This window comes from Henckelia pumila, chromosome 4 (genome assembly GCF_033568475.1).
Source record: "Henckelia pumila isolate YLH828 chromosome 4, ASM3356847v2, whole genome shotgun sequence".
NCBI classification, from domain to species: Eukaryota; Viridiplantae; Streptophyta; class Magnoliopsida; order Lamiales; family Gesneriaceae; genus Henckelia; species Henckelia pumila.
This window is the reverse complement of record NC_133123.1, coordinates 13,441,171-13,460,307: the sequence shown is the minus strand read 5'-3', so window position 1 is coordinate 13,460,307 and position 19,137 is coordinate 13,441,171. Positions and strand designations below refer to the sequence as shown.

The 19,137-nt window shown below is 31.4% G+C and overlaps 1 protein-coding gene across 5 annotated transcripts; it reads right to left on the bottom strand.

Annotated features, from left to right (window-relative positions):
- Positions 1-7,456: 7,456 nt before the first annotated feature.
- On the bottom strand, positions 7,457-11,697 carry LOC140864095 (uncharacterized). Of its 5 annotated transcripts, none has more exons than XM_073268014.1 (9): positions 11,563-11,697; positions 10,279-10,505; positions 10,129-10,190; positions 9,532-9,644; positions 9,349-9,451; positions 8,975-9,202; positions 8,676-8,897; positions 7,889-8,149; positions 7,457-7,747 (listed from the first exon to the last, which is right to left on the bottom strand). In XM_073268014.1, the coding sequence occupies exons 2-9, from the start codon at positions 10,382-10,384 to the stop codon at positions 7,472-7,474; spliced, it is 1,371 nt and encodes a 456-aa protein (XP_073124115.1). In that variant the 5' UTR covers positions 10,385-10,505; positions 11,563-11,697; the 3' UTR covers positions 7,457-7,471. The 5 variants fall into 5 exon arrangements, with proteins under 5 accessions (XP_073124115.1, XP_073124118.1, XP_073124120.1 ...); XM_073268017.1 differs by having other exon boundaries at positions 11,596-11,682; XM_073268019.1 differs by lacking the exon at positions 11,563-11,697 and adding an exon at positions 11,365-11,439.
- Between the last annotated feature and the right edge of the window lie 7,440 nt (positions 11,698-19,137).

The window sequence follows — 19,137 nt, the reverse complement described above, 5'->3', positions numbered from 1 at the left end:
TTAACTTTTAGATTTTGATCTACAAAAAATCTGATTGTTTATTATATATTATTATTTTGGTGTTTTCGTGTTGATAGGGCTAATATCTAATAAGGAGTAGTCATGATTTAATGATGATGATAGATATATTGTAAACGTGATTTTCCAAAATAATGGTCATCTTCTCAAAGAGAGCAAATAGCACTCAACCCCCAGTAGAATTTCTATATAGCATAAAACTCTAAATCAAAAATTAATTAGCTGTTAAGTCTTTAATTTTTTTTTAAAAATAAGTTAAAAACCCCTTGTTTTGGAAATTATAGATACACGCACTTGAAATGCAATTTATCATATTTTGAAAACTTGTTTATCTCAAATGACAAAAAATACCCTCAGTTTTTTTGCTATACTATTTTTTTAAATAGGTTTTTCTTGTTCACTTATTTAACATATGATTTTTGGATTAGTTTAAATATCTAAATTTGATAAAGTGAAGAAAGAGTAAGGCCACTGTTTGAAATAATTAATTCACCGACTTACTAATCAGACATACCATTTTTATTATTTTGAAATTTTAAATAAATAATTAAAATCATGAAATAGGTAGAAAAAAATTTGATTTTTTTATGTTTGTCACTTTGTGATTTCGGTCTTCTATATTTTCAAGTTTCAGTTTTAATCCACTATATTTGTTTTTTGACAATTTTAATCTTTTTTTCGATGTGACACCAATACAATGCTGATGTGGAGCTGACGTAGATAGTGTCATGTAAGCATTTTCGAAGAAAAATGACTGAAATTACCAAAAATCTAGCACGTTGGACTAAAACTGAAATATGAAAATATAGAAGACCGAAATCGCAAAGTGACAAACATACAAGACCAAAATTGCACTTTTTCCTATAAAATATGGTAATGATAATAATAGTAATAATAACGTTCTCCCTAAAAAGATTAAATAAATTATAATATTAATAAAAATAAAAAAAACATGAGTATAATAGTGTTAGTGAAATCATAGAACAATTTTTGCACTGGTCATATAGTGTGTTTTTATATATATTATGCCCAATCAGTGTAATTGCATTAATATAATATCAATAATTATTCAAATAATAATAATAATAATAATAATAATAATAACAACAACAAAAATATGTGATTATTTTTGAATGACTTAACTAAGAGGTATAGAAAATAATTTAGAGTTTTATTTTTATTTTGTTAAAAATTTGAATAAAAAATAAAAATATTTAAATATCAAATTAATTCGAGTTAAATCGATTCATCAACATTAAAAAATATTATAATTATGCCATTTTTGTTTATGCTTTTTTGAAATAAACTAATATTACAGTTTTCATTAATTTTTCATGTTCCTACTTTATTAACGACGGGATATTCAAGTTTAATTTGATTTTATATTGTCAAAAGTTAGATCTCAGAAAAATATATCAATTATGCTTAAATGTTTATCATTATAAATTTCGAATAAAATCATTAAAATAAAAAATTATGATGAAAATATAATAATTTAAAATTAATGAATATCTCAATAAAAAAAAATCAATCATATTATATTAAAATATATTTATCACATCAAACTGGAATTTTAATTTTCAAATAAATTTTCAGGCAATTCATATTTTCTTTTACCAACATTTTTTATTAGATTATTTTTAAATCAAGTAAAGTAGTGTAAAATATATTTTCTAATAAAAATATGTAATCGAGAAAATGGATAAAAATTTAAACTTTTGTATATTATAATTCATATTATTGATTATTATTTTGAACATTTTTATTTTTATTTAATTTACTATTACCAATAATAATATTGTTAATGAATTATAATAGATTATATAATATTACCAATAATAATATTGTTAACAAGTTAGTTAATTCATTATTTCAAAGTGGTCTTTCCCCGATTTATAAAATTTAATTTTTTTTTTAAAATAATCCAATTCAAAAACGATATCATTGTACAATGAAAAATAGATTATCAAGTACCATATTCAAGGATGAAGGGTATTTCAGTAAATCTTAGTTATAAAAAGCTTTAAAAACATAAACAAATGCATTTTAAGCGCGTCTACAAACAAATTCTGACACAAAGATTTTTAAGTTATTTTTTTAAAAAAAGGTTGAGGACCTAATAGTTAATTAATTTTTATAAGAAAATTTTATGCTATATAAGAATTTCGCAAGGGGATAAATGCTATTAACCCTCCAGAGGATCTATCTATTCGAATATATGCGGAGATATAGGTCAATTATTTAAGACAAGCTAGATTTGTTACGCGGCATGCTAATATTTGCAGATATGTCTTTGAGTCCTTAAATATTAAAAATTGTGATGTTAATATTCATTGACATTAAAGTTTTTTTTTTTTTAGTGATTCATTGATATTAACTTGAACAACAAAATGTTAGTATTGAAAATATGTTTAGAAGATAAATAAATACTTTTAAAAAATTTCTTAAGAACTTGTGATAAAAAGTTGAGTTATCATTTAGATTATCTAATTTTGCTTAACATATAAGTGCTCAACAAAGTGCTAGTATTGAAAATATGTTCAGAAGGTAAATAAATATTTTAAAAAAATTCTTAAGTTCTTGTGATAAAAAGTTGAGTTATCATTTAGATTATCTAATTTTGCTTAACATACAAGTTTGCATAAAAATTGAGTTGGTCAGTGCGAAAAAATTTTGGGAAAAAAAAATTGAGCTGGTTACTGTGAAAAAATTAAAATGCAGTAAGATAAAAAAACGCGGAGATTTTTTATAGAAGTTTGAAGGCTAGGATTCCACTTCTTTCCTTCTTTTGTTCACAAAAAAATTTTCACTCGAAGAGTTTGATTTATTCAACCACTTTTACAAACCTAATCCAACCGACTCTTCGACTAAAACTCCTAGTTCTTAGTCTAAACAAATTATTTCTTATCAGAACACTTTCTGATAGAGTTACAATAACAACAACACTTCAACATTTAAATATTTTTAACTTTAAGTGTAGCATAATTAATCTGATATCCCAGTAAAGTGTGCTGGGAGCTTGAATGTTTTAAGTTGGGTTCTTTCAAAAGACTTTAAGCTTAGTACGAGAAATTTGCCGAGCATTGTTGATTATTCTTTTTCATTCTTTTCAAGTATTTATAAACAAGAATCAAACGTTCATAAAAATAGCCGGTGTAATTCTATTCCAAAAATAGTCGACATTGATTCAGATTGTGCCACGCATTTTTGTTTTCTTTTTAAAAATAGCACTGTGGCAAGGGGCTATTTGGAATAGGGCTGTGATATCGAAGCAAAATACCGACTTTTCAGAATACCGTACCGAAATTTTTTCGATATCTAAATTTTTTTTGGTATATCGAATTTTTTTTCGGTATTTGTACGGTATCAATATAGATTTTTTTCATACAAAAATTTTGAAATTTCGATATCGATACCGATATGAATTTTTTCATATCAATATTTTGGATACGGTATATCGAAAACCCACCCCTAATTTGGACTGTATCTAAATGCGGAAAGCAACCGCAGTATTTAAGCTTTGTTTTTAATTATGTCATGCCTCGGGCCCAGATCCGCACCTGCACGACTGCACAATGGGCTCCTATAGCAACTACTTCACATTCGTCCTCGCTTTTACGAAAATAATTAACCCAAGTTGCTATAGAAGTCCATTGTAGTATATTATAAACTCATTTTAAATCTTTCATTTTTCTCATGTGGGACAGGGGTATCATAATCACCTCTCCTTTAAAACGCGACGTCCTTATCGCGACCTGACCCCTCGATCCATCAGCACCGAGAATCTAGAGGTAGCTCATACGGGTTCAAGAGGTGGCTCCCTTCATGTAGCACTTTGCTACCCAGGTTCAAGAGGTGGCTCCCATGCACGTAGCACTTTGCCCCGCATAACACTTATTTCTCGAGGTTCCTGCTGGTGACCGTCTTTGATACCATTCTGTCATGCCTCGGTCCCAGACCCGGTACAATGGGCTCCTATAGCAACTAATTCGTATTCGTCCTCCCTTTTACGAAAATGATTAACTCAAGTTGCTATAAAAGTCCATTGTAGCCTATTATTATAAACTAATTTTTTATTTTTTATTTTTCTAATGTAGAACAAGGGTATCACAAATTATCTTCAACTAATCGGGTCACCTTCCTAGTTTGAATTATCAAAATTTTCAAACGGTTCTCCTATGTCGGTCGATTTCCTTCTTCCGGATCAGTTTACTTAGCATATCAATTTCTATTTTAGTCCAGACAAGTTTTTAACCGTTTGTTTTTTAACTTAACAAATCATTTGTTTGTTTTCGTCCTGATTACTTTTGTCATAATTTTGTCTAGATCATTTTTGTCATCACAAAAACTTATAATATGTGTTATTATAACAATAATTTATAATTCAGTCTTCAAACTTAAACCTAAATCAGTGATCAGTCCCTGTCAGAAAAAATTTTGTTTAAACTCTCTGGGCCCACATGTTTTGTTTCGGATGAAATTATGTACAAAACATGAAAAATATGGTACAAATACATGATATTTGAGTATCAATTATTTCAAATCTGGTACTAATTTATGATTTTTGAGTACTCAAATATGTAAGCAAATATTGATATAATAACATATTTGTTTTCTTTATATGACAATCAGTACAAAATATTAGAAATACGGTACTAATATATGAGATTTTGAGTATCAAATGTGTTAGATCTGATACAAATATATGATTTTCGAGTACTAAGAAAATATTGATATTAATAACACATTTATCTTATTTGGATAGAAATCGGTACAAAACATTGAAAATATTGTACTCATATAAGATATTTGAGTACCCATTAATGTGTTAGATCTGATACAAATATATGATTTTTGAGTACTCAAACATATGTTGCAAGTTCACATTAATTAAGATGTTTAGATTTTATATTCAAAATCTTATTTTTTGTACTCGATCTTGAACAATTAGTGCTCAAATATCATGTACTTGTACCATATTTTTAATGTTTTGTACTCAATTTTATCCGAGAAAAATAATGTGGGCCTAGAGAGTGCAAACAACTTTGTTTATGACAAGGGACTGATTCTTAATTTGACTTTTGGTTTAGGGACTGAACACCAATTCATCCTTATTATAATATGTGTTATTAGCAGTGTTTAAAAATTTCTCTTATACGACGTTTAATCTCGCTTAAGTTTTAATACGTTTAAAGTCGAATACTTGTATTTATAATAATTCGATCATTTTGTTTAATATTACATTTAAAATAATTAAAAACTAGTATTCAATTGTACGCGTTGCATTCTTGTAAATTTTATTTTTTTAACGGAAACAAAAAATAAAAGTAAAATGTAAAATTTAAAGCTTTAAAAATACAAAAAGAGATAACGTTTTTTCTGAACAAATATTCACAAAAACGCAATAGATATATCAATTTTACAAAGTGGATGATATTTTCGTAAATAAAAAACATATCAAATGACATAAATATATTATGTGTCATTTTAGTAAATAATAAAATATCTAATGAATAAAAAAAGAGAAAGTCATATAATAATAAAATAGAGGGTCTTTTAATAAAATATTAAGATATAATAAAACTGAAAACATTTTTTACCCATATATAAAAATTATTATTTTAACTAAGATATTAAAAAACATATAATAATAAATTGATAAAAAAAAATTAATATTAATTCTAATCCAATATAAATATAGCCTCGCCAATATTTCTCTCGTTTCCATATATTTAAACTAACTAATATTATTAAATTAGAAATGTGCATAGCAAAATTCGATCAATGTCAACAAGACCTAAATCAGTCGAGTATTTGAAACAACAATATGATGAAATAAATATTTATAGAAGACAACGTCACCCGGAAACAAAATTCTTTGTTATGTAAGGGTTATTACGAACCATTATTAAAGTTATGACTGAAAAATATTAAAGCGCTATAATCATAATGTTATGGAACACGATCATTTTGAACTTAAATTCTCATTTAGCTCTTAAAAGCTTTTCGTCAGGTAATCCTAGCATTTCTTATTTTCTTTTCATGACCCAGGTAATGAAAAGATAGGATGAAATTATCCGTTCGGGTGACGCAGATTCATCAAAGCTCTGGAAAACTTTTCTAACCATTTTCTTCGTGATGCAAGTCAATCAAAGCTTTTAGAGGGTGTTTGGCAGAGGTTAAAAGTTCTTTCAAACAACTTATAAGTTGTTTTAGAGCTTTTAAGATCTCTCAAACAGTACCTTAGTCTCTTATGTCTTGTAATATTTGTTATCATGTTCCAGTTAATGTGTCGACCAAATATAGAGATATGCGATGATTTCAAAGTAATATATTCTCCACGTGCGATACAAATATTTTTTACTAGTAATATAAAACAAGGATTACAAAACTTGAAGTTGAAACCAACATCAATTTGTGCCTCTACGAACCATTTCCATCATCAACCCATTCCAAGAATCGATAGGCCCTGGCAAGCACCAGTGTAAACAGTCATTCTGAATCTTTGCATTTTTATCCTTTCCTTCATATGGATTGACCTGCCTATAAGCTCCCGGATGCCCGTCCGGCCTCAGAAGCGAAAGAACCGTGGTGTCGAATAGTTTCATAACTCTCTTATGTTCGTTTAATTGATTTGAATACAACGGGAAAACTAGGGAGAGAAATAGATTTAAATGGGCAAAAAAAATCGCGAGAATAATAATATCTGAATTTATAAACTATTTATTAACTTATCATAAATAAATCCCTATTTAACAGTAAAATGTAATAATTTCTGGAATATTTTTATTTTTAAATAAAGACTGTAGTAGCAATAAATACACAGATGATTAGGATAAGCTATTAATTCAAGAATATGCATTTTGTGATACGTTTTTATAGGACTAAACTTTGTGAAATGGGTTGTCTACTATGAAAAATAATGTTTTTGGCAAAAAAAAAAAAATCATGAGTCGAGTTAAGTTAAAAATCCGTCTTACAAAATTTTCCGTGAAACGATCTCAGAATAGCTAGGTTTTTTTTTTAATATATATATAATCCTTGGTGCTTAATATTTAAAAGTATATATCTATTAACTAACATACAAAAAAGATCACATACATATGCATTAATTGTGAACTGGAATATAAGAAAAGGTATTGATTATATATATACATATATATATATATATATATATATATATATATATATAAATGTTTGTCTAAGTTATTTTCTATTTTTTAATTAATTGTCGATGGTATTATTGTCTTTAAACTCTTTAGGTTTGATTAGAGTTGATGATGAGGACTGAGGTGTAAGTGAGAATTAAGGCAGTCTGCTTCCGGCAATTATTCGAGCTCAGCAAAATTTTTTGACATTTTCTTATTGATTAAAAGTTTGATGTAATGGTTTGACATATATTTACTAAGGTCGATGGTTTAATTGATTTGAAGCTTATTCTGTCCGAAAGCCATCAAATTACAGCTAGAATCCGACCCCAGCCAATAAGACGCCAGTGCTTCTTGATTCTACGGCTTAGGGCAATTTTCTCTCCTTCGCTGGTGCACACAGGGGAAGTAAGCTGTAGTTTGGCAAGGTCTTTCAAGACAGCGACGACACGAGCCCCTGTTGACATAGATCCTATGTTTAACAGAAGGATCTCTCCCCTTGCCAGTTTCGAGACTTTATCCCCTCCCTCTGCCTCCTTTGTCCGAACACCCAGAAGACGACGCAGCAAAAAGATCTTAACCTGTAGCACAGTAAATCATTCAACATAAATACAATCCCTCTGAGACCATTTTTTTCCCATGCAACACACCATGTTCGGCCATTAAAATACATCATCAACATAATTTTCCAATAAGTTGGAGCTGTTAAAAGTGACACTTGCCTCTAGTTCAACGTACACTTCAGGGAGTGAGCCAACGTCTCCAAGAACCTGGCCAACCAACCTATCTGAACGTGTAAGCGTAGGATCCATGGTTGTTCCAACTCCAATAAGGCCCCCGGGAACAGCAAATTGTAATTCATTTTGCTCAGCATATAAGGAGACTATTCTGGAGTGTATAGGGGTGCACTTGATGTCACCATTTTCATCCTTCGATACAATACCTGGACGGACCTCGATAAATTGATTTACCTTCAAAACACCCTGCAAGTGTAACCACGCAGTTATCTCATATTGCATCAGACCGCCATTTAAGTTGTACAAATTTACTTTTTCGTATACCAACAAGACGAGGTTGATGACTTGTAAAAGTAAAATATTATAATTGGGCTGACTGCCATGAATCTGAATATTTGGGAAAAACGGTTTCGCAATTTATTTCTGAACCTTTGTTTCCATCCCATCACATGCATCTCGGACAATAATTCTGGACATATATTCCTCATTGTCTAGCTTATGCGAGAAAATTGTGTTAAAGATCATTACTTTGGTGGACCACATTCTAAATACTCTAGCTTTTGGGAGGAACACCTAATAATGATGGAGCTGATATGATCTAAAACCACTTTCAAGGCATGTCAAGCTTTCATATGAACAATGGCCACTGACGGAAAACTTGGCACTCAGCAAAGAAAAAGCTGAATAAGCAAGTTTTACAAGGATAAATGAATGTGGCAGGCCACAAATTTTTTTATTATTCCACGTTTTAAGTAAATAAAAGAAAATCTACCTTCAGAATACTCCCACCGGCTACACCACCATGGATTTCATCAATACCTTCAAAACCAGGCTTGTTGATGTCAAATGACCGGATTACATTCATAATTGGTGGAGAAATGAAGTTCCTCTCTGGAATGGGGATTTTCTTAACAATGTATTCGCATACGGCGTCAATATTATACTTGAGCTGTGCAGAAATTGGTATCACTGGTGCACCAGCTGCAACAGTTCCCTGTTGAGATATATGGAAGAAGAATGTTAAATGTACGCAACAGTGAAATTTAAATCGCATCAGACACATCAATTAACCTGGATGAAATTCTGAATGGCTTCATGCTGGTTGATGGTAACATTTTCCTGAACCAGATCAACTTTATTCTGAAGAATTATAATGTGCTGAAGACGCATAATTTCAACAGCAGCTAAATGCTCCGACGTCTGAGGCTGAGGACAACTCTCATTGGCAGCTATAAGAAGTAAAGCTCCATCCATAATTGCCGCGCCATTAAGCATTGTGGCCATGAGAATATCATGACCCTGTGGCATCAGAATTTTTTTTTCGCATAAATATACTTGAAGCCCAGTTGAGATGTTTGGTTATTAAAATATAAATACCACAAAAAAAAACCTCACCGACACTCCTATATAAACATTTTCAAACAAATAGCAATGCGAAACATTACCGGGCAATCAACAAAAGAGATATGCCTAAGCAATTTCATCTTGCTGTTCTCAAAGCCAGGCGCATCACACATTGGACTGTCTTCTTTTCCACTTCCATATGCCCTGAAAAGTAACACACGATAATAAAGAGAACAAGGAAATAAATTCACATCAATGAGTAAACCTGACTTTGGAAAACTTACTTGTAGCACATGGGTCGAGGGCATCGATCATCTTCACACTTGTATATTTTTGCATTGGCATACCCAAGCTTGATGGTAATGTTACGTTCCAATTCATTTTTAAAGCGCACGGTCTGCATGTAAAAGGCATTCCAAAATGCAAGAACTTTGATTCATACAAAATACTTTTTTATCATTTATAGCACAAGATGTATATATATGAACACAAAAGGCATTACAAATTGCAAGAACTTCGATTCACAAAAAAAAACAATTTTTGGAACAAGATGTATAGATATGAACACAATGACACTGAGAAAAAAGTAGGAACCTTGGTGAATACAGTAACAAACCGATACAAGTTCTACGAGCATAAACTTTGGTAGAAGGCGACTTCCACGAACAAGGGCAATGCAACCATCAATATTTCAAAGATACTTAAACTGGCCATATTCCAAGGTACTTCAAATAGTCAGCATATGGCCCAATTGTTATTTCTCCATGCCAATAATTTTGAAATTATACAAGTAACACATCACCAAGATCCGCACAGTACTATAAATGCTACAACAAGCATGCATAATCCAAACTCACAAGTTCAAGAAATGGCTGATATACCTGGACACCAGATATGGCTTTTACAACTGTTGACTTCCCGTGAGCCACATGACCAATCGTCCCTACATGGGGTTAGTAAGTAAACACGCAAATTAAAAGATGCAAAAATTATCATATTGTACACATAAAGCAGTTTAAAGTACAACTAACCTAAGTTTATTGTAGCCTGGCGAGCAATGACCTCAGGCGAGAGTGGATGGAGCTTTGTCACATCCAGCTTGCTTACATCCTGCTCGATCAATCCCTTTATAGGCATTCTTGCAACTATTGATTGCTCGGTAAATACCAAAGAGCAAAATTTTGCGTGGAGAGGGGATGAAAGTTGGAAAGTTCACGATTGACCGTGACAAAAGGTGACGCTAGCTGCAACACCGAGTCTGGTAGCAAAGATCCAAAAATTAACAGCAGTCTGTGAGTATAATCTAGTGACAATTTTTACGACATAATGACAGAAGATATACAGGGCAGTGAATGATGCAGCAATTCTGAAGCCTGCATTCTTATAGAAGCTCAAAAGGTATTTAATAGTGAATTCAACTTTGTTGATCAGCACGACTAGTTGGGATAAAGCCCACTGGAAACAGACGAAAAAGAAAGCCTTTTATCCTCCACGACACAGTAACTACATGCCTTACAAGGCTTTTTGATGAAACAAATATATGTTCAACCCTTAATAACGTGAAACTGATCTATTTCAAACCCCTTTGAGGTTATAACATATGCTTCTAAGTTACAACATACTTGTGAAATATGTGTGCTCAACTCCACACGATTTCAAATGGTTTTGAACTCCTCATAATGGTGGGAATCAGGTCAGGTTTGTTGGGTTCGGGTAACCTGAAAAATCATACTATCCTACTTTCGGGTACTCGAAAATTACAGCTTCCACACTTGCAAAAAACTGGAGTTCACCAATCACCATAAAAACAGCCCAAAAAAAATTATAAACTTTCATCACATATTACACAAAACCATCACATATCAATTATCACATCCATCACATAATATAATATTAAACTAAAAATAGCAATCTGGAATTGACTTGGTTACAGCAATAAGCATTAGACAACTAGTTCTTCCTTAGTTAAAAAACAAAAAACAAAAAACAAAAAAAATAGTTCGTCCAAAGAATTTCCCCAATTATTGTCATTATTAATTTAATAACTAATAAATATGAAACAATTAATCAATGGGAAAAAAAGACTATATTTTGATCGGACTCTATCCAACACCAACCCAAAAAATTTTGTCTTGTACTCGCACCCGACATTTTCGATAATTACACGAGTCGATCAGGTACCAAACTCCTACCCCTGTTACTCAACTTGATCCTATTCCATCCATCAAATTTCTTTTCATTCTAAGGAAGAATTGACGCGACCAAAATAAATTTATACAATTTCAACATCACTTAATTAAATAGATATAATATACCTCAAAGCGAAAAAGGTGTCTCGCGAGATTTACCGTCGGCGAAAAGTTTTTTTTTTAATGCTGACGTTCTTTTTGTTTGGTCTTATGGAAGATAGAGCGATGGGGCAAAGGGTTTTTATATTACTTTATTTTATGGGTTTCAAGGGTTGTGTTTTGGAGATCTTCTTAGTTTTAAAAATAAAATTTCCTTTTATTATTTTTATTTTTTAAAGGGAAGATTCCAGTAAGTCCATATTTCCTAAATAATTCAGATAAGATAAGATTACCCCACAATATCTTTCCTTCTATAACAAAATATTTATTTACCTTATAAACTTCAAATAGATTCTTTGGTTTTTTTTTTAATGTAAAAAAACTACGATTTTTATTAAAATGAAGTATAATTTTTAATATTAAATTGTTTTCATAATATAACAAAAAATTATATCCATCTTAATATTTAATGTTATATATATATATATATATTAATGTCATATTTTGGTATAGATATTAAAAATATTGGTCTTTTTTTTTTACAAAAAATATAAAATATTGGGATGTAAAAAATATATATTATATACCGAAATTCTATTATAGTTTGGGAGAATGTGCAATATATCTAAAAATTGATTCAGATTTTTTTTTTGTTCTTTTATTATTTATTTTAGATATCATCTAGTAATTAACAACATATTTTTTATTTAAAAATAGTATCTTAACTCTATTTATATTGTGTTGATTAAAAATATGTTAATATTAATTTATGCCTATTTTTTTTGTTTTGAAGATTGTTATATATTAATATATTCATTATGGCGGTGCCTAGGCGGGCGGTAGGTGGTAGGCGATTGCTCATCGTCTCGTTTTTTTGCTAGGTTATGCTTTTAACCATTGTTTGCCTAAGCGGCGCCCAAACCACCTAGGCCAAAATCCGTCTAGGCGGGCAGATGTTACTATTTTTTATTAAAAAAATTTAAAAATAAAAAAACTAAAAAGAGATACACGATGCTAGAAACAAACACAAAAGGAAAGAAGAAGCGCAGAAAAGAAATTCAAGCAAAAAATTAAATTTCATATTACATATGAATACTTGATATTTATTAATATCTATGTTGTTGTTATTATTATTATTATTAAAATTTTATAAGAGTTTCGTACAAAAACTGAACAACATAAGACATATAAATTATATTTATAGCAAAAAAAATCAATTAAAAGGTATTATTGTCAATTAGTATTGCACTCCGCGTGATGCACGAGACTTTGTTTTATGTTATTAGTATTAAAAATTAGTACGCATGAGTGTTTAAATAAATAATTAAAATGCAACAAAATTAAATTTGATTTTAAATATAAAATGATTTGAAATTCATTGATTTAAATGTATTTTCATTTTTTTAAAAATAACTTGCACAATTTTTCTCTTAATGCTGACGTTCTTTTTGTTTGGTCTTATGGCAGGCAGATAGAGAGATGGGGCAAGAGTTTTATAATATATTATTTTATTTATTTTATGGGTTCTTTTTTTATTTTTATAATAAAATTTCTTTTATTATTTTTATTTTAAAAGGAAGATTCTCGTAAGTCCATCTTTCCAGATAAGATACCCCACAATATCTTTCCTTCTATAACAAAATATTGATTTACCATGAAAACTTCAAATAAATTCTCTTGTTTTTTTATGTCAAAAACTATGATTTTATTAAAATAAACTAAAATTTTTAATATTGTAAATTTTTTTTTTCATAATATAACAATATATAAAATAACAAAAAATTGTATCCATCTTAATGTTTAATGTTATATATATTTTAATGTCAGATTTTGGTATAGATATTAAAAATATTCGTCATTTTTTTGACAAAAAATATATAAAATATTGGGATGTAAGAAAATATATATTATATACCGAAATTCTATTATAGTTTGGGATAAATTACAATATATCTTCCCTAAAAAAAAAAATTCAATTTATCTTAAAATAGATTCGCCTTTTTTGTTATTTTATATATTTTTATTTTATGATATGATATCATCTGGTAATTAACAACATATTTTTTTTTTGTTCTTTTATTATTTATTTTAGATATCATCTAGTAATTAACAACATATTTTTTATTTAAAAATAGTATCTTAACTCTATTTATATTGTGTTGATTAAAAAATATGTTACTATTAATTTATGTCTATATTTTTTGTTTTGAAGATTGTTATATATTAATATATTCATTATGGCGGTGCCTAGGCGGGCGGTAGGTAGTAGGCGATTGCTCATCGTCTCGTTTTTTTGCTAGGTTATGCTTCTAAGCATTGTTCGCCTAAGCGGCGCCCAAACCACCTAGGCCAAAATCCGTCTAGGCGTGCAGATGTTAGTATTTTTTATTAAAAAATTTTAAAAATAAAAAAAACTAAAAGAGAGATACACGATGCGAGAAACAAACATAGAAGGAAAGAAGAAGCGCAGAAAAGAAATTCAAGCAAAAAATTAAATTTTATATTACATATGAATACTTGATATTTATTAATATCTAATTATTATTATTATTGTTAAAATTTTATAAGAGTTTCGTACAAAAACTGAACAACATAAGATATAAAAATTATATTTATAGTAAAAATCGTTAATATCTCAAGTTATTTATTATTTAGGTTTGTTTTTTGTCTAAGCCCCGCTTAGACATCTAGGCGCTAGGCGAGGGATCGCCGCCGCCTGTCTAGCGCTTTTTAGAACATTGGAATTTATTCGATAATATAACAATTTTGTTATTAAGTATATCTATTTTATAAGATAACATGGTTAATTAAATAAACTTTGTTTTTAATCTATAATAAAACATTAAGAAGGTTTTTTTTTTTTTAAAAAAAAAGATAATAAATACTATTGCTAATTGATGCAATGCAACTAGATATACTTACTAACAAAATTGTTATATTAAGAAATGCACATGGGGACTCCCATTTTGGGAGTCCCATGCATTAAGCTGCGTCCGCTGCATTGAGTAGCAAACGCTGCCTATCGTTCAAGCGGACGCTGGAACGACCAGCGGACGCTGGAATTTTAAATTCCAGCGTCCGCTAATAGCAGTGGCGTTTTGGTGTATATATGCAATCGTTTTCAATTCAACTTATTTTTTAATTTTTTTTAAATTAAATATAAAAAAATCCACTGAGCCTGCCACTAGCAACCAATCTTTCAATCTTAACTTAAGTCACCAAAAAATCCCTTCTTTCCAACCCGAACTGCACCATCGCGTTCAATACCACCATTCACAACATCCACAACTGCTATTTCCTTCACTTCATACGCACTAATCATCTTCTCTTTCTCATCTAAATTACATTACATTAAATAAACTCAGAAATTACCATTACTAGTGATTGAAGTAGCAGGAACCTTACTGTTCAGGAATCGCAAAGTTCTCGAAGTCAGGACATGGGCATTGTTGACGGACGACCCGATGGCAGTATCGGACCTGTATCAACTCTATTTAAGGTGGGGTACGAATCCGGGAACAAGAACCCTAATTTTGTACGAAAATTAGGGAAAAAGAACCAGAAATCGACAAAAAAATATTCAGAATTAGAGAGTCGTTCAATTACCTTGAGCTTCGAATGAAAGAGGTGGGACAATGAGTGTCCTTCTCGCCGATGGCGTGCCCTAAATGAAGGGAAAAAAATTGAAATCATGATTAAATTAAGGGTAAATGATTTAAAAATCTCTACCAACCCTTCAAACTTTATCTTAACTCCCTAACCACAATTTTCTTTATTTCAACTCCCTAGTGGTTCCCATTTTTAAATTAAATATTATTTAGCAACTAATCCTTTGTATGTGGCATTGTTAACCTATCGAACTAGTCCCGGCCATGCAAGACTATCAGTTACGCAAGGTTTTCAGCCGATATACTCCGAATTAGGGTCCAACATGCTTCCGTAAGATGAAATAAATTTAAATACCTCTTTGACCAAAATGTCGTTGGGTCATACCTGCCGAGTTTTAAGAAGTGCTCCTCACACTCCAACCACGCAGTCGCAATAGATGGTTTCTGCACAAGCTCCTTCAACGACACCCAGCACAGCCTTAATTCATTTTCTACCTTGAGACGTATGGTATATAAATTTAATTATAAAATATGAGCATGAAAGAACAAGAGGGTTTAAAGAAATTATTCAGATATGATATTATTACATAAATCAACTCATTTGAAAAGGAGAAGACAACTTGTTTAGCTACTCATATTAGCCTTGTTCTTGTAATACATAAAGAAAACTTAATACAATAGAGAGATAAATATTACAACAATTTATTTGTAAGAAAATTGAAGGGAATGATCGATATCTTCAGCTTTCTTGAAAGCTTGTATTTATAGCTGAGGTTTCACTCGTTTCACCGAGAAACTTCAGGGAATCTTACAGCTATCTTCTATTTCTTTATGCCATTATTGATGGCATCTTTTACTAGTGGAGGAGGAAGTTGTCTTGTATTTTTTATGTCATTATTGATGGCATCTTTTACTAGTGGCGGAATCACATGTCTGCCACTTTCTTTTGGCTTTATTCTCCTCACATGTCTACTTTATTATTGTCGGGGCATCTTTTGCTTTTGAAGTAGGCCCCTGTGAAAACGCATTTTTGGTGGTCCTTGTCCACCTTTGCTTGTCTCGGAAAAATCTTTTCGATCCGTTCGGGGTCTAAAGTTTTTCCGAATTCTGGCTCCTTCTGGTTGGGACACTCTGGGCAGATGTTCTCTGACCATCTTCCGATATGAGCCATGTTACAAAATTTTCGGCGAGTCTCTTTACTCCCCGGCAGCTTGTTGTTCCATAAAAAGTTTTTCTTCTTTTCGAAGAGTTCTTCCACAAAATCCGTAGTTTTTCCTGTCATTGTGTTTAACAGGAATGATCCGTTCACAGAATTCTGATAAAATTTGAACGAAAACTTGACCTTGTCCATCTTGGTGAGACAAACCCAAATACCCCATGCTCTTCTGGTTGAGATTTCATTTTCTCCAAAAGTGGACACTAATGGTATTTCCTCAGGAATAGGGTCCTTAATGAATCTTTGATTATTCATGTCAGGTCTCCTTAGCTTGATGAAATGAAAGGGTTCGTGTGATCCTTTCCCTGTTGGTTCTGGAGCTGCACTAAAGAAATATAATTCAAGCGCATCTCCTCTGGACAAATGGTCGTTATTTGCCCATATTTCTTGGACTGCTTCCTGAATCCATTTGGGTAACTGTGATATCTCTGGGAAGCTTGGTGACGTTGTATAAACTGAGGCCAAGGCTCCAAATTCATACCAAAGCTTTACATCCTTAGGATTGACATTGTTTTTTAGCCATACCCTTGGATATATCCCTGCAACATCAACCCTGCAAGTGTTAGGGTTAATTTCACTTCTTGTACTTAATTTCTCCCAACTCTGTTGATAAACCTGAAATGGAGAAATAATAGCTGGATTAATATCGATCTTAGATTTGCCCTTGTCACTGTTGGGCCTAAAATTGATCTCTTTCTCTTTTACCCCAGAGGCGGAGGGTTGACTTGATGAGGAATCCTCATCAATTGTTGTTTCATCTAGATCATCAAAAGTTGGTGATAGATTAGCACTTGTTTTTTGAGTTTTAGATTCCTCAACATCTTGTTTTCCAACCGGTGGTTGTATTTCTTGTTTTTTTAAAACCAATGGTTTTAGCATATCTTGTTTATGAGAAACCAATGGTTTCTCTATGGCCTTCACAATTGGCCCTTGAATAGCAGCCCATAGTTGTGTTTGAGCTTGCATACACCCTGTAATTCGATTAGATACTTTGATCCGATCAGCTTGTTGTAACCTACCGGCCATTTCAGCATTAATGGCTAACTGGTTGAACTCGGTTTGAAGCAACCCAAGGTGTTCCCTGAGATGCCTCTGCATTTTCATGATGGCATCCACGTCACTGCCTTCCATCTCTTGTTAAGAAATCTGCAAGAATATTTTCATGAGATTTAATAATAACAATATCAAAAATATAATTTTGACATAATTCTTGCCATCTTAATAACCTAGCTTTCTCAGGTTTAGATTCAATCTTATTTTTTAAGAAAGCTTTTACCTGGGTGTTATCAACCTTTAGCGTGAATTTTTTAGCAAGTAAAAATAATGGTCATTTTTCGAAAGCCCTTTTAACTGCATAAAATTCCTTTTCGTTGATATGTCATCTGATGGCCTCTGATTCTGAAAAAAGACCGCTATAGTATCTGCATGGTATTTCTCCATCCGGAGTGATCTTGGTAAGGACTGCTGCCCACCAATCGTCACTAGCACCAGATCATCTTCATCTTCGGGTATAGACATTTTTGGGAGATTCTTACATATCTCCTTTAATTGGTTTACCCCTTGAGTATGGTCTTCGGTCCATATAAACCTAGCATCCTTTTTTAACAAAGGAATGAACAACTTTTTGTTCATTGCTAGGTTGTTAATGAACATCCCTGCGAAATTAACTACTCCAAGAAAACTCTGGAGTTGTTTTATGTCTTTGAGTTTATCTGGAAAATTCTTTACCTTTTTCACAATATGGGGTTGTAGAATTATTCCAGTTTCATCAATCTCAATACCAAGGAATTCAATTTTCCTTGTTGCTATGACTTCTTTCTTTAAAGATAAGACCAGTCCTTCTTGTTTACAAATTTTAGAGAAAATCTCTAAGTGTTTAACGTGTTCGTCTATATTTTTTGATGCTATAAGAATATCATCAATATAAACAAACATAAAGTTAAAATAATCTTTAAAAAGGTTATCCATCTTTCTTTGAAATATCTGGGGTGCATTAGCCAATCCCATAGGCATAACTTCCCAAATATAGTGTCCTTGTGGAGTAGAGAAGGCTGTGAATTTCTTACTGCCTTCTTCCATTCGAATCTGGTGAAATCCAGACTTACAATCAAATTTTGATAACACTCTAGCATTTCGTACACAGCTAATTAGGTGTTCTTTACTTGGTATGAAGTACCCATCAAACTCCAGGATTTTATTAATACCTTGGTAGTTAATAACTAACCTGGAGTTCCCTCTTTTTATTTCACCATGATTTCTGACCAGAAATCCTGGGCTGTTATATGGTGAAACTCCTTCTTTGATTAGACCAAGGTCCAAATGTTCCTTGATAATTATTCTCATATCCCTTTGATCTGTTATGTTCATCGGGATAGGCTTATATCTGACGAATTCATACTCTTTGCCTTCCTTTAGAGTAAGACTAGCTTTGAGTTGATTTCTATCCCACCATGCCAAAGGATGCTCGTTGTAACTTTCTTTGAGCCTCTTTTTGACATCTTCAAGGGATACCTTATTTTCTAACTCTATATCTCTGTGATTTAGAGTCACCTTGAGAAGCTCCATATCCTCTGTTTGGAGTTCTTGTTCTGTTGTTATTTTCAACATGGTTTCTCCAAACCTTCTTGGATCTTTCATTTTTGGGTGAAAAAGTTGTCCTTTATCACCACGCTGGCTGCGAAAGATTATCGACAATTGTCGATAAAAAGCAACTTTGAGTCTTTGAACGATAATTTTATGATCACAAATTGTAGTGAACATAAGTCTTCTTGACTCATT